This window comes from Mobula hypostoma, chromosome 6, assembly GCF_963921235.1.
Source record: "Mobula hypostoma chromosome 6, sMobHyp1.1, whole genome shotgun sequence".
Taxonomy (NCBI): Eukaryota; Metazoa; Chordata; class Chondrichthyes; order Myliobatiformes; family Myliobatidae; genus Mobula; species Mobula hypostoma.
The window spans coordinates 121,692,823-121,717,963 of record NC_086102.1 but is presented as its reverse complement, the minus strand read 5'-3'; the positions used below and the strand labels follow the sequence as shown (position 1 = coordinate 121,717,963).

At 41.1% G+C, this 25,141-nt stretch overlaps 2 protein-coding genes across 3 annotated transcripts in view; both read right to left on the bottom strand.

Moving 5' to 3' along the window:
- The window catches only part of vwc2l (von Willebrand factor C domain containing 2 like), a 41,518-nt gene extending 36,122 nt beyond the window's left edge, over window positions 1-5,396 (bottom strand). The window contains exons 1-2 of the mRNA XM_063050008.1: window positions 4,966-5,396; window positions 4,144-4,273 (exon numbers count right to left, since the gene is read on the bottom strand). Coding sequence (XP_062906078.1) covers window positions 4,144-4,273; window positions 4,966-5,385 — 550 coding nt within the window. The 5' untranslated portion in view covers window positions 5,386-5,396. The remainder of the gene's footprint in view (window positions 1-4,143; window positions 4,274-4,965) is intronic.
- Window positions 5,397-7,836: 2,440 nt separating this feature from the next.
- LOC134348350 (sperm-associated antigen 16 protein) overlaps window positions 7,837-25,141 on the bottom strand; it is an 856,325-nt gene continuing 839,020 nt past the window's right edge. For both annotated transcript variants that reach the window (XM_063051565.1, XM_063051566.1), the window contains one exon: window positions 7,837-8,159. In XM_063051565.1, the coding sequence (XP_062907635.1) occupies window positions 7,984-8,159 (176 nt within the window). In that variant the 3' untranslated portion in view covers window positions 7,837-7,983. The remainder of the gene's footprint in view (window positions 8,160-25,141) is intronic.

Genomic DNA, 25,141 nt, shown 5'->3' with positions numbered 1-25,141 from the left:
GCATTTTCATATGGTAGGCTATGGAGGAAGGTGATATGTATGCACAATGAAATGCCTGGAGTATTCAGGTGGGAATTCAGCACTAACCTTTCACATGAAGCCTGGTGCTCATCCTTTCCAGCATGGAAGTTGCTGATCATAGCACTCTCTGCAGTGGAAGCTACAGCACCAGTTAAGGTTGCTGCTCTGTGATGCTTCAAGTGCAGCAGAAGCAGAAGGGAACCAGCAGTTAAGAGGAGCAATGAAAACTGGGAATGCAATTCCACAAGGTGTTCAAAGTTGTGTGCAGTAAAAGTTGATCATACTCAGTAAATGGCTGCTGAGGTACCACTATGGGGAGGTGGTAGTATCTGTCCTCGGGAAGACAGCTTCCTTCTCCCAACCCTACTAATCTACCGTTTGTCAGCCACACAGCACTTTGAAGTTATTATCCGAGGTTCTTTTCTTCTAAGTCAGCCATCTCACTGCCATAGCCACTGTGGTAATACTATACAGGAGCACCAAGGAAGGTAATGGAACATGGAAAAGATGGGGAAAAGCAGAGGTGATCACCTGTTGTTTCTATATAATAGAACTTCAGTGAGCAATGTGTAGTAGTTTTTACACTGGATGCTGTAACAGTTATAAAGAGATGAAAAATGATTTGTGCAACTGTTGATGAGTGAGGAATAGTTGTCACTGGGAATTGCCAGTCCAGGCAGTAGAAACAATGCTTTAGTGAACCAGAGGTCTAGCCTTATCATAAGTTGTGGGGCACCTGACATTTGTTTCTTGTAGTGAGAATCACAAATTAAACATTGCACCAAAATAGACTTTGTCTTTTTGTTCTAATTGTGTTCTGTAGTAGGTTTTTCATTGCATCTATGCATCCATGAACTTGACAATACCCTTGACTTTTTTTCCTACTTTTGACCTTCATCTATGTCATAGATAGCCCTGGCTGGCAAGTACCCTGTCATGTTGGATTAAATGCAGATGGTGCAGAATGGAAGAACCACAACTACAACCTTACAGTCCTCAAGGTCCTGAACCAACATGGATAATATCACTTGTCACCACTCTGAACTGATTCCACAACCTAACGACTCAATTTCAAGGACTCTACAGCTTAGCATTATTTTTTTCATTTTGTCCTCTTTTGCACTTTGTTTGTCACTCCTGAGTTGTATATAATTTTTCATAAATTCTATTGTATTTCTTTATTTTCTTGTTAATGCCTGCAAGAAAATGAACCTGAAGGTAGTATATGGTGACATATACATACCTTGATAATAAATTTACTCTGACTTTGACTTTGAAGCAGCATGATGAACATTAATCTGCACTCTGTGCATGGTGTGAGCTTACACACTAGTTAAATATTGCAGGAGTTTTATCCCATCCAGTTTTATTACTACAGCATGTTGTCATTCAATGCACATAGTATGAAATGCATGCTGTTCAGTGACACCTTGCAGCATGAGGATGCACTCCTTCTAATGAAGCCACTCACTTTATCTGCCTGTCACTCTCCAGCAAGAGAATTAGATAAATGACTCCCCATAAGCCACAGCTGACAGCAAACTGTGGGATGTCATAATTATCTCCATATGCAACAATTTGGGTATTTGGACACAGGGGACTCATGACATATAAATGGTCATGATCAGCTTGGCCATTATAGCCGCTGTTATTATGGGCCTCACTCTGTGAGCCTGCAATAGTGGTGACGGTGGGTGCATATTTCGGTGAACATCTCCTTACCAAAGCGCAGCCCTCTCCTCTGACACAAAGCTCTTTGCAGAGGTCCAGGTAAAACAGTTGTTTGGGCAGATGTGGCCTCTGACTGGGGAGCCCTTTGACCCTCCCCCACCACCAATTCCAGCACTTGGTTCTGTTTGTGTAACCTTTGCTCATTCAAATGTAAGAAAACCAATGCAACACTCACAATATACTAGAGGAATTCAACAGGTCAGGCAGCACCTATGGAAATGAATAAACAGTTGATGTTTCATGCTGAGACCCTTCTTCTGGGCTGGAAAGGAAGGGGGAAGATGCCAGAATAAAAGTGTGGGGCAAGGGAAGAAGGATAGCTAGAAAGTGATAGGTGAAGCCAGGTGGATTGGAAAGGTAAAAGGCTGGAGAAGAAGGAATTTGATAAGAGAGGAGAATGGACCAACGGAGAAAGGAAACGAGGAGGGGACCCAAGGGGAAGTGATAGGCCAGAGTGCAGAATAGAAGAAGAGGGGAGGGGGAGGGAAAATATTTTTACCAGAAGAAGAAATCAATACTCATGCCAGCTCAGGTTGGAGGCTATCCAGGCGGAATATAAGATGTTGCTCCTCCACCCTGAGGGTGACCTCGCCTTGGCATAAGAGGAGGCCATGGACCAATGTGTTGGAATGGGAATGGGAATTGAAGTTAAAATGTTTAGGCACAGGGAAGTTCTGCTTTTGGCAGATGGAGCGGAGGTGCTTAATGAAGCAGTCCCCTAACTTATGATGGGTCTCTCCAATTTAGAGGAGGCTGCATCAGGAGCACCAGACACAATAGTCAACTCCAGCAGATTTGTTGGTGAAGTGTCACCTCATCTGGAAGGTCTGTTTGGGTCCTTGACTGGAGGTGAGGGCAGGTGTAGCATTTCTGCTGCTTTCAGGGAAGATTAATAGGGAGGGACAAGGGCATCAAGGAGGGAGGAATCCCTGCAGAAAGCAGATGGATTGGGGGAGGTAAAGATATATTTAGTGGTAGGATCCCTTTGGAGATGGTGGAAGTTGCGGTGAATGATGTGTTGGATAAAGAGGCTCATGGGTGGTGGGTAAGAAAACCACTGATGATCTCAAATTATTTTAAACCGATAGTTTGAGAGGTGTGGTTGCAGTTGGTAAATAGGAAACACAACAGCCAACTAACTTGCACACAAGATCTTCTAAACTGCAATATTAATGACTCTATAACTAACTCAGAGATGTAATTTGAGAAACAAATATGAGTGAGGGAACAAGATAATTAACATTTGATCCCCTCCCTCTTTGGGTCCTCCTGAAACAAGCAAACAGTGTTCATTTTAACACCTCTTGTGAAAGACCACACAATCACAGCATCCAATGCAAAATCTACCACAAATAAACATTGCATACTGAAGTTCTAAAATACATTACATACGTTGAATAGAAATATCAGATGATCACCTCTGTGCTTTCCTCTGACCATTCCCATGTACCTCCCATGCAATGTTACCACAGTGGTTGTGGCCTGAGTGCTGCACAGATGTATCAGTTCAGATCTTACTACTCAAGAACCTTCCAACACAGAACTGACAGATCTAACAGCTAAGCTGGGGCAGCCTTGTCTGAAAACAATTGCAGTGCACAAAATCTTCAAGTCAGACTTCAGCACCTATTCCCACCGTACCTTGTAGAACTAAGCTACTTTCATAGGTAGACTATGTGTAAACATCGCTAAAACCTGGTGAAGTGAAAGCAGGCAGCAATAAATCTGAAAGTACTGAAGGCTGATGAACCCATGTTCAGCTGCTCAAATTTAAAATAATAGCATTAGTTTCAAATGGGCATGTTGGAGTAAAATCTCTATTGCTGTTGGGTAACGCACACTTCTGGTAGGCATTGGTTAATTTATGTCATTAATACCATTACCAATGTGGGATCTACAAATACTGGTCACCCTTTGAAAATGAAATAAAACTACTCCTATAAACCCCCAAAACTGTGCACTTTGGTACCAAATTTTGCCCTCTGAAACATTTATAGTTGGGATGCTTAAGTCTAGATTCCCTTTTTTTTATAACACTTCCGATCTTTTTTGATAGGTTACCAAGTACTCACATACCTTCCGACATTGTGAAGGCTAATTTAGTCAGATATTTGACCTATATGGTCCAGAGAGATTAAATAGTGTTTCAGTAAAAAAAAACAGTAAGATATTGCTTTGATCATATTATAAGCACATAAACTGGCTCTTAGGCCCACCAAAACATTGCCTACCATCAAGTTCTCATCTATACTAATCCTAATTCTAACTAATGTTTAGTTGAATTTCATTGGACTGACACACTTTCAACAGGAAAAATCAACTTACATCGTCAAAGGTAAAACAGTAGCCATTTGGCGCAGAAAACAATCTGCGTGATTAGCAGCTTCTTACCGTTTTTGCACACCGGACAACATTGCTCGGGTTCGTAGACTGGGTTGACGCACTCGGGGACGGCGCAATCAGCTACCACACAGTGCACTTCACTGCTGGCTTCGCATCGGCACCACTCACAGGGAGACGGCTGAAATAACCACAGAGATTTTACTGAGTCGTCCAGGCACCGAGCTTCCCTTGGCAAAGCTGTCTCCCGTCATTTAGCGTTAGCGCGATTTACAGTCCACCCCAGTTTAAACGGCGGGATCGAAATCACCTTTATGGCGGAAACACAATGGTAGCAAATAATTTAGCGAGGTGCGCGGGATTGGTCAGAAAGGGTGGTGTTGATGTGACTGCGGTGGCTGCAGTGGAAATTAATCTGGTTCTTTATTATTCTGCTCAAAGAAGCTGATTCATTTCGTGTCTAGTTTGTGTAATGTTGTAGTTGAGCTTTAAGGGAATCGATAAATCTGCCAGGTTTCCTCCTTCTGATACAGCGAGATTCAGAAATGAGAATACATTTGCAACACTGCTGTTGAAAACAGACTTTATAATTTATAAAATTATTAATCGGACTGTGCTTCATACAGTTGCCATTAAAGTGAATATATTTATGTTTTTCTTGTCCCAATAATAATTATGGACTGGTTGTAAGGCTCTTAAAACAATACTAGAGCCTATATATTTGTAATGAATTAGTGCCTCCAAAATCTTAGTAAAAATAAATCTACGTGTCCAGCCGGTTCTTATCCTTAGCTCCCAACTTTAAGACGAAGCCACGTTTAGTTTGTCCCAGAAGATGAACGATGTCTGTAGCTGCAAAGACAAGATTCCTACCTTAAATTCTTCCAGCACTTTGTAGGTTTTCGCCCGATATTCACAAAAGTTTTTCACTTCTTTGCATTCAGGGCAACAGCCGTTGTGCTCCACCTTACTGCACTTCGGGTGAATCTTAGGGCATTCCGGCTGCTCACACACTGGCCCGTCCTCCGTGCACATGCACGGGCAGTTCGAATGGCCCGGGAAGAAACGCTCGCCCAACTTGTACACAAACCCACTGTCGTCCACGCAGCCTTTGCCTCGGTAATCGTCGAAGTCCAGGTTGTCATTGCTGCCGACCACCTGAGTACTATCACCTCCCGAATCATCGTCCTGACCGAAGGCAGCCGGGGTAACCATAATCGGAGCGACCAGGAGGAGGACGCACGCTGCAGGCAGCCCGGGAGCCATAGTCCACAAGTGCTTTCGCTTGGCCATCAACTCCTGCTCTGGACTCGGCTCCAGCCGCCCATAAACTCCGGACTAGAAAACACATGGCAAAACAACAACTTTAATAAGAAATCAAAGACTTAAGCTGCGCTGTTTTGTTCTATCAACCCAGGATGTCCCAGAGGATCTGGCAACCCATGCGCTCTTTTTGAAAGCGAGATTACTGGTTTAATTTGAGAAAGAGTGGGTGCAGCTTGTACATTTGAAGTTCTCAAAACAGTGTTGTAATAAATAAACAAACCACGTTTCGAAAGTTGATGGTAAATATTGGTCAAGTCAGCAGTAAAACCTTCCTGCTCCTTTTCCTGACAATGCTATAGGATCATTTATACCTTCCAGACTGCACAAATAGTAACTCACTTTGAGGTCTCAGCTTGGGAACGAAAATGGCAGCGCCGACCCTGCTGCCGTCCCTGAGCAGTGCACGGGGCTAACTGGGATTATGTGCTCAAGCCTCTAGAGAGGGCTTGAGTGCACAACCTTCCGTCCCGAGTGCTCCCCACAGAGCAAGGAGACTGGCATCACCCACCTGCCATCCGAAGCAACTGCACAAACTTCGGTCGGCGATTGGGGCAGATCAAACTCGCTCTGCGGATTTTATCATACAATAAAAACATTTTTTTTTTGGCGAAGAGTGGATTAAAAAGAGGGCGGAAATCTTTCCTGTTCTGAGGTCGAGCCTCCTTCTTGTCGAGAATGTAATGATAATCTTCGCAGTTTCGATGGTACATTAGACCCCTGCTGAACATACCAGTATTAACTGTGCAGGGCCCGATTCATAGCATTTCCACAACTATTTATTGCAGCCAGGAATTTTCAAGGGGTGGTGGGGAATAAGGGTAGCAAGCGACTGTACGAATTAGTTTTATGCGGTGCTAGTGACCTTCAGTATTCAAACCTTCCTAAGAAACGGAAAGGAAAATAAAATTCAGAGTAAAATTGACACCAGTTGCAAGTATACCGCATTCCCGTCCTACAAGTTCGACAGGCACCAAGATCGACCCGGTAAGGAAAAGAATATTTCACGGTAGAGTTAAGCCGTGCATTACAGTGACAGTGTTTAGAAAAATAAATCGAAGGTACCTCGCCCGAATCAACTTCAAACACTATGCTCTCTGCAGATGATTTGTGGCCAACTCACGCTTGTTTACGCAGAGCGCATCTTTAATGAAGGCAAGAGAGTCGCTGAGCGGCAGCCCCCGAAGACACGGTAATTTAAATCACTTAAGCATTTCCCCCGACTTCGTTCTTCCCTGCTGGAATATCAGCCAGGAATTATATATTTTTAAAGTTGCCGTTTTAAGGATTGGACAGGAAGCTCGGCGCGATGCAGGACCAGTCCGGAGCTGACGCCTGCTGCAAGTGTGTAGAAGGCGGCGTGGAGTCCCACCGGAGACGCTAACACCACCTGCATGTTCACACCACGCTCCCAATTCCCTCTGGCTGGAATAACTCGAAGTGATCAGGCCTAGTGACCATCACCTTTCAAATCAAAACAGACAAGGTGGGAAATGCGCTTTTCAGCACCACGGAGAGGGTTCGGAGCCGAGCGCCTTAATCCGACAGTAGGTGAGTTGCGCTCAGCATTCTTCTGCTAACAACGCTGCCGGGCTATTTTAAGTGATGACCATTGTATAAACAGGCGATTTATCCAACAGACAGCCAACCAAAGGTGGCAGAGTTATGGCCCCGAACCGAACGCTCGGAAAAGTGTAATGAAGCTTCACCCCAGGTCTCAGAAATGGTTGAAATTCTTTTCTCACTGCAGAACCTCTTCCACCCGCTCCATTTTCCTCCTCAGCTGGAGCATTTCTACCCTCTACGCCTGGCTCACAGGTTAGGCTCCGGCAGCAGTGCCGATGCTGTCGGTAGCTTTGATTTGTTTCACCGACAGGAGGTTACATTTTATGCATGGCTAAGGCTCATTTAAAAGGTGCATGGACCAAGTGAGTTCCAGGCACATCGTATCCCCAAGCGGTCGTTAGGCGTCATTGTCAGACAAGCAACCAGATACCTCGATTGTGAAAAGGGGGCCGACTGTGCACTATGTTTCATCGCTAGTGCATGGTGCTTTCGTATCAGGGCTATTGTCAATTAAATAAATGCATCAAACCCCTTTGCCAACCATTTATTGATCTGAATCATACCTGAAAATTTATTTTCTGCAATTACTTATCCAATTTCCTTTGGGGAATTGATTCGAACTCGGCCTGTCCAACTCTGTTGGCTAGACAGTTATAACTGTAAGCATGAAATTGTTTTAAATACGTTCCCGTAATTTACATTGACTGTACATGGTTCCTGAACGTTGAACAGTAGCGGGAAGGATGAAAAAGATAACACGATACTCTTTCATCCTTAAAGTAATGTCCAGAACATTAGTAAATGTATATAATAATTTCTTTGAAGCAAAAACACTTTAGGAAAGTAGTTTATTAATTAACAAAAGATTAAAAAGATTGATTAATGAGTCCCCAGTACAAAGTTGGTAAGAGACATACAGGTATTATTCGATTTATATCCGATTCATTACAGCGGGAGCTAAAAGTAATTAAACTCCGAGAGAAAGTTGCTGCCACGATTGCTTTATGTCCAGAGACGGACAGTCCCGTCTGACCCCCCTGACACCACACATTCAGCCTTGTGGTCAAACAGTGCGCACTGCACGGCATCTTCATGTCCCACGAGACTATGTAACTGGGCCGTGGGCAGATCCAGTATTTTCACAGTTCCATCGTTGCTGGCCATGATCACCAGTTGACCTAAGGAGAAAAGAAACAACGCAACGATAAATATAAAAAGTGGCATCCTTAGAGGCTATCACGAGAACAGAGCGATATATAATAGACTTTTCAAATCTCTTACTAGCTCTTCTTTCAGTTAGTCCTGACGAAGGGACTCGGCCCGAAACGTCGACTGTACCTTTTCCTAGAGATGCTGCCTGGCCTGCTGCGTTCACCAGTAACTTTTATGTGTGTTGATATAATAGACTCACCTCGTTTAATACCAATGCAGTTTTACAAACAGCAGTAGGCACCCCCCACCACCCAACTCATGTGGTTTCTTGCAAATATTTCATTCAGTCATTTACAATATTGTCTATTCATTAAAAGGTCGTACGGTGTCAAGAGTGCCCTGCTGCCCAGTTGGGAACGTGATCAGATCAGGAGCAATAAACTTTTTATGATTGAACTGCAAAAGCCGTACTTCAAAACAGAAACTACCTTTTGCCTTTTTCTCGTCAATGGGGGAAAAACCTTTTTGTGGCTATAACCTTGTCTGTATTACGCCTGTCTAGAAAGATGTCAAGGCCTGAGGAGGCCTTAGAATTACCACAATGGTACCGGTTACGCGGGGCATTAGATACACTGGGAAGATCAGAGAAGATGGACGGAAAATATTATGGTCAAAATTAATATGTTAAAAAAGCATCAAGGCTCCAATTAGAAGTTAAAACTGAAACGCTGGGGTTTCTAGATTGATTTTCTCTATAGAGTACCCTTGATACCGTGTGACCTTTTAATGGCTAGAGATTGTTGCAAAGGATTTAACGAGATTTTTGCAGGAATTTGCGCATCACTGAGGAAGAGCAGATGAAGGCCTTGCAGATTGCTTTTTTAAAAAAAAAGCCATTGACTATTTAAGGAGCTTGACGTAAGTTATGTTTTCCCTGGCAGCGACGTGTAGAAACGGATCACAGTCCCAAACTCGTGGTTCGAGTTCATCATCGAGAAGAAATGTTTTCGCCCAAACGGTGGTGAACCTTTAAGATTTAAGATGCATTTTCGGATATTAGGAGAATCAGTGGGAACGGGCTCAATGCCGGAAAGTGGCGCTACGGTAAATTATCAGCTACGATCTTATTGAATGGTGGAGCAGACACGATTCCGCTTCTTATGAGTGTGCAGTAAATAAGGAAGAAATCTCCGCAGTAGCAGACGGATCGGTGACCAAGCTGCAAGGTAAGAGGTCAAAGGTTGCTCAAGAGGAGGAGAAATTGCTTTACTCAGGATTTATTATGATCTCGAATACACTGGCTGAAAGTATGAAGGAGGCAGATTTGGCAGTGACTTCTGAAAAGGGGGGCTGGATGAATAATTGGGGGAAGTAATTAAGGACGATGGCAATGAGCGGGGAGAACTGATGTTAGGAAACACTTTCCAAACAAAAGGCAATAAAAATCTGGAATTTTCCAGTTTAATTGTTCAGTTGAAAATTTCAAAAGTGAAATTAAAGAAATCTGTTGTGGAAATGCAATAAAGGATACAAGATTAGGACAGCCCAAATCATCTAGGAAACGGGTCAGCCATGATTTATATGGATGGCGGGAGAAATGAGTGCAGGTTAGTCGTTTGGCCTCCTCCTGTTTCTGTTATGGAGATGGAACTAAATTTTAAACCAAGGACTGAACTACAAGTCAGCGGAGCCCATAATTTTATTTAAACTAAGTAATAACAATGTTAATATTGTGGCCCTTTCTCCTCGGGACAGAGAGATAGAGTGTGTGAACTTTGGTAATTCCTCTAGAAAACTTTGGTACAGAACCATCATAAATGTGACTTGCAGCACACATTGGTTTATGCCAGAGGCGCTCCACGTGTATTTACAGAAACACAGGCATGTGGTAAGAAACATGAGCAGCCACGGTCGAGTACAGGATTCGAACCATAGCTTAGGAGTTAGCTTCCCCATCCTGACCTGAAGCCAGCACCTCTCACTTACTTTGCTATTTTGTTGGGTTCACTAAAGACGCGCTTTTATTGCACAGAACCAACGATGGAGGTGACGTGTCATCACCGTGCAAGAAACAAATGTTATAGAGCCCAGAAACCTGCCAACACCGTGCTATTTCCCATAGCCACGACCACAGCCAATAACCCAGACACTGCATCATAAATTAAACACTATTATTGTGAGTTACATTAAAAAAGGACAATTTCGAAATATGTAGTCGGTAGATGCGCACCTCTAATTATTGAAAGGCATGGTTCAATCTCATTCGTGCTGTGACATGACTGGTGAGTTTAGGAAAAACTGAACGTACTGCAACGGCAGCAATGACTTAATACAGCAAGAATCTGGGGGACGTCTTTTAAGATATCAAGCACTTCAGCAGGCACTTGAGACAGTAAGGGAAACCGCAAGCTTACAGTGACCTTCTCATGGTAAACGTCATCAGGGAATTGTGCTCAATACAGTGATTTTTGGTCGTGCACAACAAATAATGGAAGGGAGGGTCGGGACGATTATAAGGATAATGTATCATACTTGTTTTTTTAAACTCAACCAGTTCCGTCTCCTGAGACCGTTTTCGCCTGCTGAACATTTGGAAAGAAAAATGCACGTTTATACTTTAGGTCGGTAAAGGTTCATGCAGTGATTGCGAAGAATATTCTAGGGTCTTTGAAAGTCGTGTATTTCGCCCCCGCAGTTAAGTGTGATGAATTCACACTCTTAACCAGTCTTTAATAGCCAGCTCGCTTCCTCAATCAGAACAAAGCCTGACGTAGCAGTGGCCGCCGAACGAATGGAGCGGAATGGCAGGTACGAGTATTTATTACAGATGTCGGCCACGACAGGTTTTGCTGGAGTTCCCGTGCGTTCCCTGTCCTTGATTCTTACGATCCAGTGAACGAACACTGTTCCAATCGGCACCACTTAAATGTCCAGCGATAACACATACACAGCTAAATTTGAATGCGTGCCAACTAATAACATTTGGTAAAACGAATAGGTTCAGAGTGTCCTGCTGCAAGGCGATGAATCTGCCCACACACTTCCTCAGCGTGGATCGATAATATAGTTTCATTATAAACAACCGAAGCAGGGGAAGGTCAACTCGATATTGCGGAAGAGGAATTGATCGTAATCGAAAAGCGATTTCTATCAGAATTGCAAAGCTGCTTTCAAATACTAGATTGAAATATTATACTTGATCTTCAGTGCTACCTTCAGTGCTACGGCATAGATTTAAAAAGATTTTCCTCTTTTTCACTTATTATCCTCTCCTCAAATAAAATTGTTATCAAACTGTTGCTTTGAAACACAGTTCAATGTTAAAACGCATCGTCATTAAAAAACAATTTGTCTTCATTTTGACAATGCAAAAATATTAAAAGTTTAGGAGACGGAAATAAAGGAATCACCCTTCCCCACCTACCACCTTAAGGTCGAGGCAATTTCGGCGCAAAGCACGTCCTACACAGTCTTAAAAGCTACTTTTTTCAGTGTAGGTTGGTAGGTTGAATTCTATTGCAATGCCGACGGAAGGCTACCTGCAGCGCTGAGGGTGTGCTGCACAGCCGGAGGGCGCCATTTTGGGAAAAATGATTTAAATCTGGGTTCCGCTTCTCATATCAGGTGAGGATGGAAGAATCCTGGTCTTGTTCCAAAGAAGAATAAAGCAGATCTTTTGGTTTCTCAGCTAAGCTTCAATTCCCAGTCAACAACTTTACCAAAACAAAACCCTGGTTATTTATCTTACTGATTCCGGAAACTCCTTATCACCAAATTGGGCTGTTAGTCCATTACAAAGCCGTGAGAAGGCTTCAATGTTAATGTTTTGTTGTGAAATGTTTGGTGTAGATGGCTGAAAGGCCTCCTATAAATTCAAGCCTTTTCTTCCTTACGTACAGTTGCTGACCTAATTCACAAATTTACCATTTGCTGTGGTCAACTCTAGAACCGACACTATTGTCTCTGCTGTAATGATCCAGAACATTAAATTCAATTTATTACTGTGGAACAGGGTTTTCCAGCCCTTCCTTCAAAGACAATTAATTTTATAAGGCGACAAACTAGATTACACGGGGTAGTGACAAACATGGTCTGCGTGTTAAAGCATAAATTATTGACAGCTCAGGTTCTAAAGATATTAAATTGATCAGTCTTTTATCAGTCACCTACTATAATAGTGTCAGTGCCCATAGTTATAACGTGCAGGGGAAAGGCACCATACTCAAACTCTTTTTGAAATTACTGATAATCCAAAATATTTACTTGTTTCCTGAAGTAACAACAGTACCGACATGTACGAACTATGTGATGGGACACACTACATTCTGTGGGATTTCCGTTGTTTGGCAAAGCATTACATTTTTTTATGTTCTCATCATGATAAAAAGGACTATTTTAGAAAAAAATCAGATGAACTCTTAATTTGGGGCATGTATGGTATTAGACACATCACCATAATTAAGCACACTAAGTTTCCTTATTTGTAGAAAGCAGCTATCCTATCAGTACCATTAAACTTTTTTTCAAACTATGTGATGTTGCTGCAAGTAAGTTTTTAATTGCACCTGCACATAAATGTATTTGTGCATTTGACAATAAACTCAACTATGACTTTGACAACATTTAGAACCTAACTGACAGCAGAAGCACAAATAAGCCCAGTCAAGGAACCCCTATTCTGGGGGATTTCACACTGACAGTCTCCACCACAATGTGCCACATTGGAGCAAAGAGTGAACATGTGGGCAGGGTTGGTTTGTGCGGGCCAAGATCACAGTTCACTGGTGGGTTTGGTGACTTACATGCAGAAGTTTAGGGGAGTCAGTTCATCCTGCTGCTCCAAAGGAGTCTCTGGGATGTTCTCCTGGCTGTGGGTTGTGAAGAAACAAAATGGCCCTACCTTTTGGGTGATCATCCACTGAGAGCCGCCTCATTCAAATGTCAGTTGCCATAGTAAGATGGCCAAGGAAGAACAGCAGCTTGAGGTCAAAACAAGCCACAATTCAACCTTCTCACTGCCAGGTATAAAACATTTTGAAAGATGTGTTAATCTGTTACCATCCCCAGATATGAAAATGCTTGCTGACTGCTGCAAATTACTCCTATTAATACATAGTCAATATAGCTTTCCTGCAATTCTTGTCTGGCTTGTCCACAAATCAGCCAAAGTTCTGTGAAGCTCATCAGAAATTTAGGTACAGTCTTACCAATAATGCCATTCCATTTATAAGTAAGGAATACATCAACCATACATTATTAATTAATTAAACAGCCTTTTGGTAATTATGAGACAATGGTTTTATCCTTTACAGATAGAATATTACATTCAGCTCAGACACAGTTCATTTGCACACTAGAGTCTTGAATGTCATTTAAGCATAAGGGACATACTGGCTAAAGTAGAATGTGAAATTTGATTAAAATATTTGCTAGTGGATAAAGTGAAGTAAATATTTGAAAATACAATATATCTCAAAGTCCCAATGAATCCCATTTCAAGTGGCAGACTACAAAAACAAAGGGAAGTATTGGACTAAAAGAAGTATTTTATAACATTGGCAAGAATAGTAGAAACTGAAGAATTGGAAAACTTTTAAGAGGAACAACCAAGGAACAGAATTTGATAAAGAAGAAGGCAGAATATGAGAGAAAATTGACAAAGATAAATAAATCTGTAAAAAGTTATGACTGTGTGAAGCTACAAAGTGTTAGCAAAAATATAATGCGTGTCCTTAAAGGCAGAGGAAATGACAACAAACAGTTGAGAGATTAAACACAATTTGGAATGTGTTTTCACTGAAAATAAAAAAAAGAATAAATATAACAGAATATGGCAGAAAACATGGGTCTAATGATGAGCTGAATTAAAATTACTGAAGAGGAAGTACTGGAGAAATTAAGCAGGTTAAAAAAATGATAGCTCACATCCCTGAATTGTAGTAGAAGTGGCTGCAATGATAGAGGATGCATTTATAATGATCTTCTAAAGTTCACTACATTCTAGAGCTCTCTGGGAAGACTAGTTGAAGTAAATGCAATATCTAATATTCAAGAAATTAAGTGGGAAAATAGGTAACCATAGTTCATAGTCCAATTACTTATACGAGGGGTGATTGTTAAGTTCGTGGCCTGAGGTAGGAGTCAATTTTAGAAAACCTAGCACATTTATTTTTCCTACATTTACACACTTAGTCCAGCGGTCGTGGAGCATACGGATCCCTTCTTTGTAGAAGTCGGCGTCTTGGACCTCCAGAAGTGGTCCACAGCAGGGGTGATTGATAAGTTCGTACCCTAAGGTCGAAGGAGATGAGTTATTAACTTCAAACTTTCTGCATTTTCACTCAAAGAGTTGAACTGCATGTGCATGTAACGAGAGCTGTATAACTCATCGTTTCCACAGATGCTGCCCGACCTGCTAAGTTCCTCCAGCGTGTTGTGAGTGCTACAAAGAAGGGATCTGTATGCTCCATGACAGCTGGACTAAGTGTGTACATGTAGGAGGGGACTATGTTGAAAAATAAATGTGCTAGGTTTTCTAAAATTGACTCCTTCTACCTTAGGCCACGAACTTATCAATCACCCCTCGTATATTAGTTGATAGCAAAATGCTTAAACTCATATGAATGATGTAACAGTAGGTCATAACATAATGTCACTTGAGGAAAGGAAAATTAAACTTAATGGATTTGGTGTTCTTTGAGATTGTAACCAGCAGGACAGAGAAGGTGAGGTTAATCTGAATTTTCAAAAAGCAGTTTATAAGTTTCAACCCCAGAAAAAAAATTGTTTGAACACAAAAGAAATGCTGGGGATAGGAGTGCACCATATTAATGTGGGTAGAGAATTGCTTAAAGGATAGAAAACCGAGATTAGAAAACTACAGAATGTCAAACTGTTATTGTTTTCTAAATTCATTTTAGGCTATCAATGACAAGTCCAACATTTTTGTCCATCTCTAATTATCCATGGAGGTGCCGATGAACTGCTTTCTTGAACCACTACAGTACTCTGATTAAAGTATCCCAGAGTAATATTGGAAAGGAGTTCCAGGATTTAGGTCTGGCAGCATATTTTCAAGTCAGGATGGTGCATTCTGTGTAGTGGAACCTGCACTGCTGGTGTATTTATTGACTTGCATCCCTTGTTCCCCTTGGTGGTGGACATCATGTATTTAAGAGTTGCTGTCAGAGCAAATAAGATAAACAACTACAGTGCATTTTGTGGATGTCACACACAGCAGTCACAGTATTTTGTTGGTGAAGGGAATAATGCTCAGGGTAGTTCTGAGCATTCTGTCAAGTTTGTCCAGAATGACAACGAGCTTTTTTTGAGCACTGTTATCACTGCACACATTTTGTCAAGCCAGGCTTCTGACTTCAGCTTTGTGGATAAAAGAAAGGTATTGCAGTGGCAGGAAGGAAATTAATTACCAGAGGATGTGCAACCTGCTTTTGTAGTTATGTGACTGGTCTAGCTGAGTGTCAGGTCAACGGTGCCATCAGCGGTTGACAACAGGAGACTTCACAATGGGAATGCCATTAATGTCAAGGTTTATGGCTTGACTTGTTGGAATTGGTCATTGCACGGCACTTCTATCATGTAAAAGTTACTTTCCATCTATCAGCCCAGGCCAGAATGCTGTCTAGGTGATACTTTACACAGGCATGACAATTATTTGCACAGTAGTACTGAATAGAATTGAATCTGGTTCAGTCATCAGCAAGCATCTCACTTCTACTCATGATGGAAGGCCACTGATGAAGCAGCTGATAATGTTTGGATCTTGGTCACAGCTCTAGAACACTTTCTCTCATATACTGGGAGTGGGATAAATAAAATCCAACAACCACAACTGTATTCCTTTATGAGAGGTATGACTGGAACATTTGCTTTTTGATGCCTATTGCCTTCATTTTTACCAAAGCATCTTGACTGTTCACTCAGTCAAGTGCTGCCATGAAATCAGGAGTTACTCATGGGTACCATGGGAATCAGTCCTGGAGACCCAACATTTCACAGCTTATACTGATTAGGCAATAATCCATACAAGTGTGATGACAATAGGCTTAGCTTGGTTTGAAACTGAGCTGTGAGGAGAACAAATGAATCTGTAATGAGATATAAAGAAGAAGAGTGAGTAGGCAACAAAATGGTAGATGCAGTATTATATGGAAACATATGAAATTGTGTACTTTGTACCTGTAATCTTTATCTTTATCTATTCTTTCAATCTACCTTCAGATGTTTTCCAATATTGTGTCCACAGACCTCTTAGAGCACTCTTAACCTGTTGTGCGTGCAGAGGGCTGATCTTGATCAGGTGTGCCAAGTGTTATGGGTTGTCCATATCTGTCACTGGTTTTTATGTTTGTGGTCTTACAGATGTAAGATGAAATTCCATGGAAGATCTCTCTGGTACGCAGCACATTTTGCTATGAATTAGTGAGAGGACTTAGAGAGAGAAAAAGCATGATGTGGCAAATACATGTGGACTGGAAAGGTAATATAGAGTAGGGGAAGCTGGAGATATCTAAGGGAATATTCAGCTGGGGAATCACAACAGTGGGGTAAACTCTGTCTACTGCTCCCTGAAGGTGCAGGCACACTTGATGGCATCCAGTGACTGCACTCGACAAGAACTCAAACTGCTTAAGAGAGAGTATGAGAGAGAAGGAGTATATCAGGACAGAGGGTGAGGTGGACAGCCAGTGATAGTAGTGGCATGTAGTGCTGGGGCTTTCTCCTGAAACTACTTTGAGACATTTTAATGTGTCACTGAGCACAGGAAATGATGAGTTTTATTCTTTTGCAGATCAAAGTTCACCACTGGAACTTTCATGCCATGATTTTGTATTATTGTTACCTTTCAATGCCTGGCTTTTTGATTCAGAACTAAGTGTCTTACTTGTTGGAAGTAGTCCCTAAGTGTTTGCAAATTTGCCTATACAAAGTAGGCTCAGAGGTTGTTGGGTGTGGTGGTTCACTATGTCTTGGAGTTGAGTGCTAAGGCTATACCAGCAACTCAGAGATAATGTTGAAGCCTTGCTTCAGGATTACTCCAGAAGTCAAAACTTGGACTGGAGCTTGCATTGTTACAAAACATTAATACAGTTTTAAAATGTCTCAAGTTCAGTTATTTAGAAATGAACATTGATTTAAGTAATCAAAAACACTAAACATAACCGGAAATAATAGACGAGTGTAAGTTAATTGAGGAAATTTATCCTTCTAATCGTCAGGCCAGAATCCCCACTGATGGGTTGGGTCCTCTCTAACAGCATCTCAAACATTTAATTGTTGAAAAAGTGCATTGTTGAAAAAGGAAACATGAGTGGCCTTCAAATATTGTTATTGGGATGTATTGGTTTGATTGTCAATAAAGTAAGAGCACATGTACTGATAGTAATGTACTTCTTATATTTAATTTGATGAAAAAAAGTTTATTTGTTCAATAAAAAAGAAATTCCACGTATGAGAGGATTGACATATGAAGGCATATATTGACTGGAGTTTAATAGAATGACAGATAATCTTATTGGAATTAACAAGATTTAGACAGGTTGACAGTGTGGGCTTCAGGAGGCTGTTTCCTCAAGCACAAGTATATAGATTTCCCATGAAGAGTCTCCAACTGTTTACTCCCCTCCATAGATGCTGCCTGACTTGCTGAGTGGTATATGTTGCTCAATGTAGGAGTAAGATGTGGAGAAAATTTCGAACTCTGAGTGTTGGAAATCATTCTGTTTCTCCATTCATATTGTTGTGGCTATTTGCTCATTGGGTGTTCAGGGCTGTGGTCAGAACAATACTGGATGTAAAGGGAATAATGTAATGTGGAAATCAGGCATTGCCTGTCTAGAATTCACCATGATATTCATTGGAGGAATAGGCTCAATGTTGCATATGGTCTTGCGTTACTTTCAGAATGCAATTACACACACTATATATGGCAAGATACTCAAACCGCAAATACTCTGAACTTAGGTTCACAACATGGTCTGGAAATGAAATATTGTATCTCTTGTATATATATATAAATGTTTTAGATTTAATTAATAGTAAATATAAAACATTATAAAAGCCGTTCTGATGTCAGGAAAACATCAAACTTACTTCTTTTACATACTAAAAGAATTGATGTGTATTTTCATCCAGTTCTATCTTTTACTTGTAATTCAATCATACAATTAAGGTCTGACTTTCCATTAGATTTGAATTTATTTCAAATGCATTATAATGATTACTATGGTTCCCTAGACACCTACTGATACACAGGATGATTATATCTCCAGTACAGCTGAGATAATAGAAACATATATTTTACCATCTCAGGATAACCATTATTAAAATTAGTATCATCTGTTGCTATTGCATTTCTCCAGAACCATTTTGATTAAAATGGAACAGACTGAGGCTCCTTTTAACTGGGAAAAGACTTAAGGGTGACCTGACAATTAAAAATGTGGCATTTTTGTAGTACTTTTCATAGTTGTAGTCAGAATAATTCATATAAATAAAGTATCTTTTGAGATGAAGTCTCTCATGTAACATAGCAATCCACAGCAATCTCCCTTGAAGAGCATTTAAAATCAGTTAATTTATTATTAATGATACAAGTTAAGTAATAATTATTGGATTGGACACGAGGGGGAAATCACCATTTTAAAAAATGCTTGTAATTACTTGCATCCATATGAGTGTGTAGATGAACGTTAAGAATCACGAGCACACTTCTAAGCCTTAATAACGTAGTTTGTTGAGGTATGCAGAGAAGAGCATAAAATTCATTGCAACATAGATAGGAACCATTTGGCCATTAAAGTTTGTAGTGGTTCTTTGTAGAGCAATCTGAACAGTCTTAGTTTCTGCTCTTCCCCCAGTCTTACTTATTAGTATTCTTCGAAAACTTACCCAATTCTCATTATATAACCACAACATACTCTGTATCCTCTATATGACTCACAGTGTTTAAACACCTGTAATAGCTCCTGCTCATCTCTCTATATGTGTGGCCTCTAGGTACAGTTTCTCTCTTTATCCTATCTTACCTGACATAAATTTTCTATACCTCAATCAAATCTCATTTCAAACTTTTCCATTTCAAGGAAAAATCTCCAGATTCACAAGTTTATCTTCATGAGTGAAACTCGGGAGGCATTCAGTAAATATTTTTGCACCTTCTTGAGCCTCCAGATTCTTCAAACTGAGAAGCAATGTACAAGACTTCTATGATTCTGTAAAGCTGTACCTGATTGAGATTTTTGATGAGATAACTAAGAAGAGTGAAGAAGGAAGAGTGATAGGTGTTAAATTGGACTTTGGTAAGGCTTCTTATAAGATCTTGCATGGTGGGTGGGTTGGTCCAAAAGGGATGGGATCCAGGCAAGCTCATTATTCAGATGGAAAAGTTGCTTGGTAATGGGAGGTAGAGGGTAGCAGTGAAAGGCAGAAGAATGTTTTCCTGATTGTTAGTCTGTGACCAGTGATGTGCCACAGATATTGGCTCTGGGATCTTTGTAATATATTAATGACCATCAGAGGAATGATTAGTAATTTTATGGATGACAAGAAAATTGGAGCTGTTGACAATGAGGCTATGGCAGGACACAGATCAATTAGAAGTTGGGAGGACTGTTGGCAAACAGAATTTAAGGCTGAAAAATGCAAAGCGATGTATTTTAGGAAGTCAGTTAGGGATAGGACATATAGATAAAATAGTAAGGCACGAAGGAATACTGATGAAGCGAGAGGCCTTGGGATCCAAGTCCATAGCTCCTGAAAATGGTAATACCAGTGGATACCATAGTGAAAAAGCATAAGGCATAATTACTCTCATAGGCTAGGGCATAGAATATAAGAATTAGAATGCTATGTTGCCACATTACAAAACTGGTTCGGTTGCACTTGAAGAATTGTGAGCTGTTCTAGTTGCCGCAATGGAAAGGATGTGGTGCAGAAGACAAACTGCTGGAGCACATCAAACAGCATTTGTGGAGGAAAATTGTTGATGTTCCAGGTCATGACCCTACACCAGGACTGAAAGTGGAAAGGGCAGATGGGCAGTATAATGAGGAGGAAAGTAGGGGTGAAATGGGTTGGTTGGTGATAGGCAGCTCAAGGAAAGGCAAAAGATGCGGGCAGATGGGGGAAAGGGCATGGTAGAATTCAGAGACAGAGGTGAAGGGGTGATAATGGAGGAAGACAAAGAGAAACAAAAATCTTGATGGAAACAGGTTGGGGAGGGGAGAGTGAAGTTGGAGACAGAAGCTAGTGGGTGCTAAATAGAGACACAAAGGCTTCAAGTGCTGGAATTAGATAAGTAAGGACGGTAATAATGGGAACATTTAAGATAGAGGTGAAGCGGGTAGATGGAACAAGATGGTGGAGGGAATCTGGTGACTGAAGTTTGTGGATGGTAGGTGAATGGAACTAGGAAGGAGAGGAGAGAAAATTGGGTGTAGTGGGGGGAAGGTATAGGAAAAGAAACATCAAAAGGCTCCATTAGATGGAGAGGATGTTTCCAAGAGGGGGAGAGTCTAAGAGTGGGAACAGCATCAGAATACAAGGCATTCCATTAAAACAGTGATGAGCAGGAATTTTCTTGCCACAGGGCAGTGCCTCTGTCATTGCTACAGACGCTGTGGATCCCAAGTCATTGAATATATTTCAGACAGGGAAACGGTATTGAAAGAAAAAGATTCAGCCATGATCAAATGGCAGAGCAGACTTGGTGGCCAAATGGTCTCATTCTGCTCCGATGTGTTATGGTCTCAAAACTGGGAGGACCAGAGATAGAACAAAGAGAGAAAGGGAAAGAAGCACTGGGCTTCACATTTTTTGCATACTTGCTCCAGGTTCTACTACCAGCAGTCTTCATAGGGAGGAAATGATTTCACTGGAAAGAGTGCAGAGTAGATTCACGAGGATGTCGCCTGGATTGGAGAACTTTAGTTATGGAGAGAGATTGAACATGCTGGGCTTATTTTCTTTGCAGCAAAGAAGGCTAAGGTTTGATCTAAGTATGCAAGTGATGTAAGGTATGTAAAATAGATAGGGTATGTTATGTATTTTATATTTCATTTATAATTGAGTAATCTTGTATATATATTGGTTGATTAGGCGTTCTTGTTTAATTAAATAATTAATTAGTTTATTTGTAAAAATTCATTAATTCCATATGTCATCATGCTACTACGAGATATGTGCACACCTCATTGAAAGTAAACTTGAATTTACATCTGTATTTTGAACTTTCCATGTCTTCCATTGAATTAGTTTAATGTTTTGAAGTTACAAAAGATAACATTGGTGATGTGGTATTTTTAAAACGAACCTAAGGAGGCTATTGACCTGCTAAAGTGCAACGAGACATTTGAACTAAAAAAAACAGAGGAATGTTGAGTTAAAAAAAGCAGTTCAGCATGTGGAACAATCAAGCTTTAAGCAAAGAGCAGTGTAGCACATATTCTTTGGAAGGGAGGATACAGATGATTTAAAAAGGAAGTAAGAAAATGGAATAATTCACATGTTTATAAAGAGGGTGATAATAATTATTAAAAAACATCAGAAGTAGCTGGCTACATCAGAAAATTGACGTTTGATTTGTCATGTGTGACGCCAAGCAGAGCTACCGGACAGATAATGCTAATGAGAGAGATAACAGAAGACAATGGAGAAACATTCAAAATGCTAATAAGAGAGAAGAGAGAGATTAATGAGAAAGAAACACAATTCAGATATTGACAGACCGTTTACTTTGAACCTGAACTGTTTGAAGTTTGATGGACAGGTGATACCCCAGCAGGGGGATAAAAAGAGCAGGTTTGCTAAGGCACGACACGCCACGAGACCCTGGAAAGAGCAGTGTGCCCCCACAAGTTGGTAGAAGTTTGGAGGACCGGTTCGCAGGAATTGGTCAGAGGCTCACAGGGTGTAAAGGTACGATCAGTGGGAACCTGGGGTGTGTGTCCACCCTTGCCTGGATGCCAGGTTCACCGCGGAAGAACGATCGTATCCGGAACGGAGGGGTCGCAGTCGGTGACCACAGTGGGATCAGAAGACATCAAAAGGTTTGCCCGAAACCAACTGCATCTCTCACTCTCTCTCTCTCCAACGGTACTACAACAGCGATTACTTCCAACTGCACTAAACTGAACTGAACTCTGCTTCACTTAAGACTGATCATTTTACCCCTAGACTGCTTGGTTGATTCCTATTACCCTATTTCTGTGTATATGTGTGTATTATCATTGCTAACCTGTTACATTTATATCCTTGTGATTAGTGTACTGTATTACTTATTTCTTTAATAAAATTTATTAGTTCGTAGTAATCACAGACTCCAACGAGCATTCCATTTCTGCTGGTTTGGCAACCTAGTTACAGGGTACATAACAGATTATACATTGGGTAATTGGCTCATGTATACTGAGTTATTGGAACAGCACTTTCCTTCCTGGCGTGTCGCATCAGACAGTCAGCTATTCTTGTCTGGCACATAGTGTCAGGATTGGTCTCCTTTTCAGATTAACTGGGTCACGATATGAACGCTCCTGACTCGACCCTTGTTTTTTACGAGGCCGAGTGGCTAGCTCAACGCTCAACCCGGCATGGATGGAAAGCGTGCTTGGGGGGGGGGGGGGGGTGGCCCGACTTGGATTCGAACTCGGGAGCCTTCACTCTGAAGTCCGGAGCTGATGCCACGGCTCCACCAGCCGCCCGGAACAGTACTTTGAAGCAAATGAAATACCCAGTGAGTGCCAATTTTGCTGAGTGCATTAGGTTTTAAGGCATACAGTTTGCTTCAAAGTTTAATGGCTCCAACCAAACCATCAGAAATGTGCTTTCCTGATATTGTAAAAGTAATGTTGGAACACTTACAACGAAAGCCATTGTTGATTGCAGAACACTAGGTTTCATAAGCAGAATCAAAAAGAAGAGAAGTCCATTTCAGCTTAGGTGGCTGAATTGAAGAAACTATTGGAGCATTGTCTGTTTAGTACTGGGCTTAATAATGCATTAAGTGATCATTTAGTTTGTGGGATCTTAAAAGAAAGCATTCAAAAATAGCTCCTAACTGAAGCACAGTTTACATTTAAAAGAACATTGGAAATTGCTGTTTCAATGGAAACACCAGACAGAGACACAATTGGGTTGCAGTCAGGAATGAAAGTGAGTGTGAACAAAATTGCAGCATCTAGACAGAAACAGGACAGAACAAACAAATTATGTTACCATTGTGGCAGGGGCTCACATACAACAGTGCAATGCAGATTTAAAGGTGAAACTTGCAGAAAATGCAACAAAGTAGGAGACATACAAAGAGCATGTCGGGTAGATAAAAACAAATGGACTGCACAGGGAAGAAAAAAGATAAAAAGTTAAGTTGCAGTTTCATAAAGAGCATGAATCTGCACGCTGTTGATGAAAGATCTGATAATGATGAGTGACACAGGATTGTATAGCCTTGAAATTTACTGTGTGAAAATTAACCATAGACAAGCAATATGCTCACGCCAGAAGTGAGTGGCAAATTAATTAAAATTGAATTGCACACTGGTTCAGCTGTTTCATTCATTTGACAAAATAGAGTTTGAATGGCATTTCAAAGGTACCAAACTGAAACCTGCAGATATTCAACTGAAAACTTATACTTGAGAAAAGCTAACTCCTGTGGGAATGACACCTGTAACTGTGAAATACAAGAAACAAAAAAAAAAATGAGCGTGTATGTGGTAAGAACAGAAGGACTAGCATTGGGGGAGCATGACTGGCTGAGACAACCACAACTTTGTTGGCGATCCATCCACAATTTGCATCCCACATCCCCCGCAATGAAAGATTATGAAAGCGAATTAGGAAAGATACTAGATGATGCTACAGCTGTGTTCAAAGATGATATTGAAAAACTCAAACATATCAAGGGTAAATAGTGTTAAATAAAAATGCTGCAGCCGAGTTTTGCAAACCCCACCCAGTTCCTTATACCAGCCATGTTAAAGTACCAGTGAGCTGGATTGCATGGAGGATAAAGAAATTCTTTCTAAAGTTGAGTGGAGTCCATGGGTAACACCTGCAGTCTCAGTAGCCAAGAAGAATGGGTCTGTCAGAATCTGTGGTGATTTTAAAGTTACCATCAATCCATTACTGAAAGTGAATCGATACTCTCTGCCTTGGATAAAGGATAAGAGGATATCATTGCAAACCTTTCTGGAGGGAAACACTTCAGCAAAGTGGACTTAGCTGAGGATGGGGATGAAAGAAGAGTCCCTAATGCATAAACACTCACAAAGGGCTTTATTGATATAACAGACTTATTTTTGACATAACATCTGCATCTGCACACCGGCCGCAAGCTATGGGCCAGGTGCTGCAAGGCTCCCCAGGCAATCAGTGTTATCTTAATAAATCATTGTTACTGGTAAGGACGACAAGGAACACCTCCAACATCTTGAGATGGTGTTAAAAAGATCAGAAGATTATGGGCTCAGAGTACAACGCATCAATTGTGAATTCTTTAAACCAAACATTTCTTACTGCGGTCAGACAATAGATGCACAAGAATTACACAAGTGTGCTGAAAGATCTCAAGCAGTGTTGGATGCCCCAAGGGCAAAGAACATGTCATAGTTGCTGTCCTTTAGGATCTGTCAAATATTATAACAGGCTCCTATCAAACCTGGCTACTGTGCTCCACCCCTTGATTTCATTACTGCAGATTGGGAAGAAATGGCATTGAAGGTGAGGTGGCTTTCAAAAAGATAAAGGAAAGAATGATGGCAGACATTGTATGACAGATTATGATCCACATCATCCAGTGAAGCTTGCCCATGATGCCTCACCTTATGGTATAGGTGCAGTAATGTCACGTGTTATGAGTGATGGAAGTGAACACCCCATAGCCTTTGTCTCCTTCTACCTAAGGCCACAAACTTATCAATCCCTTATCACACCCCTGCTGTGGACCACTTTCTGGAGGTCCAAGATGCCGACTTCTACAAAGAAGGGA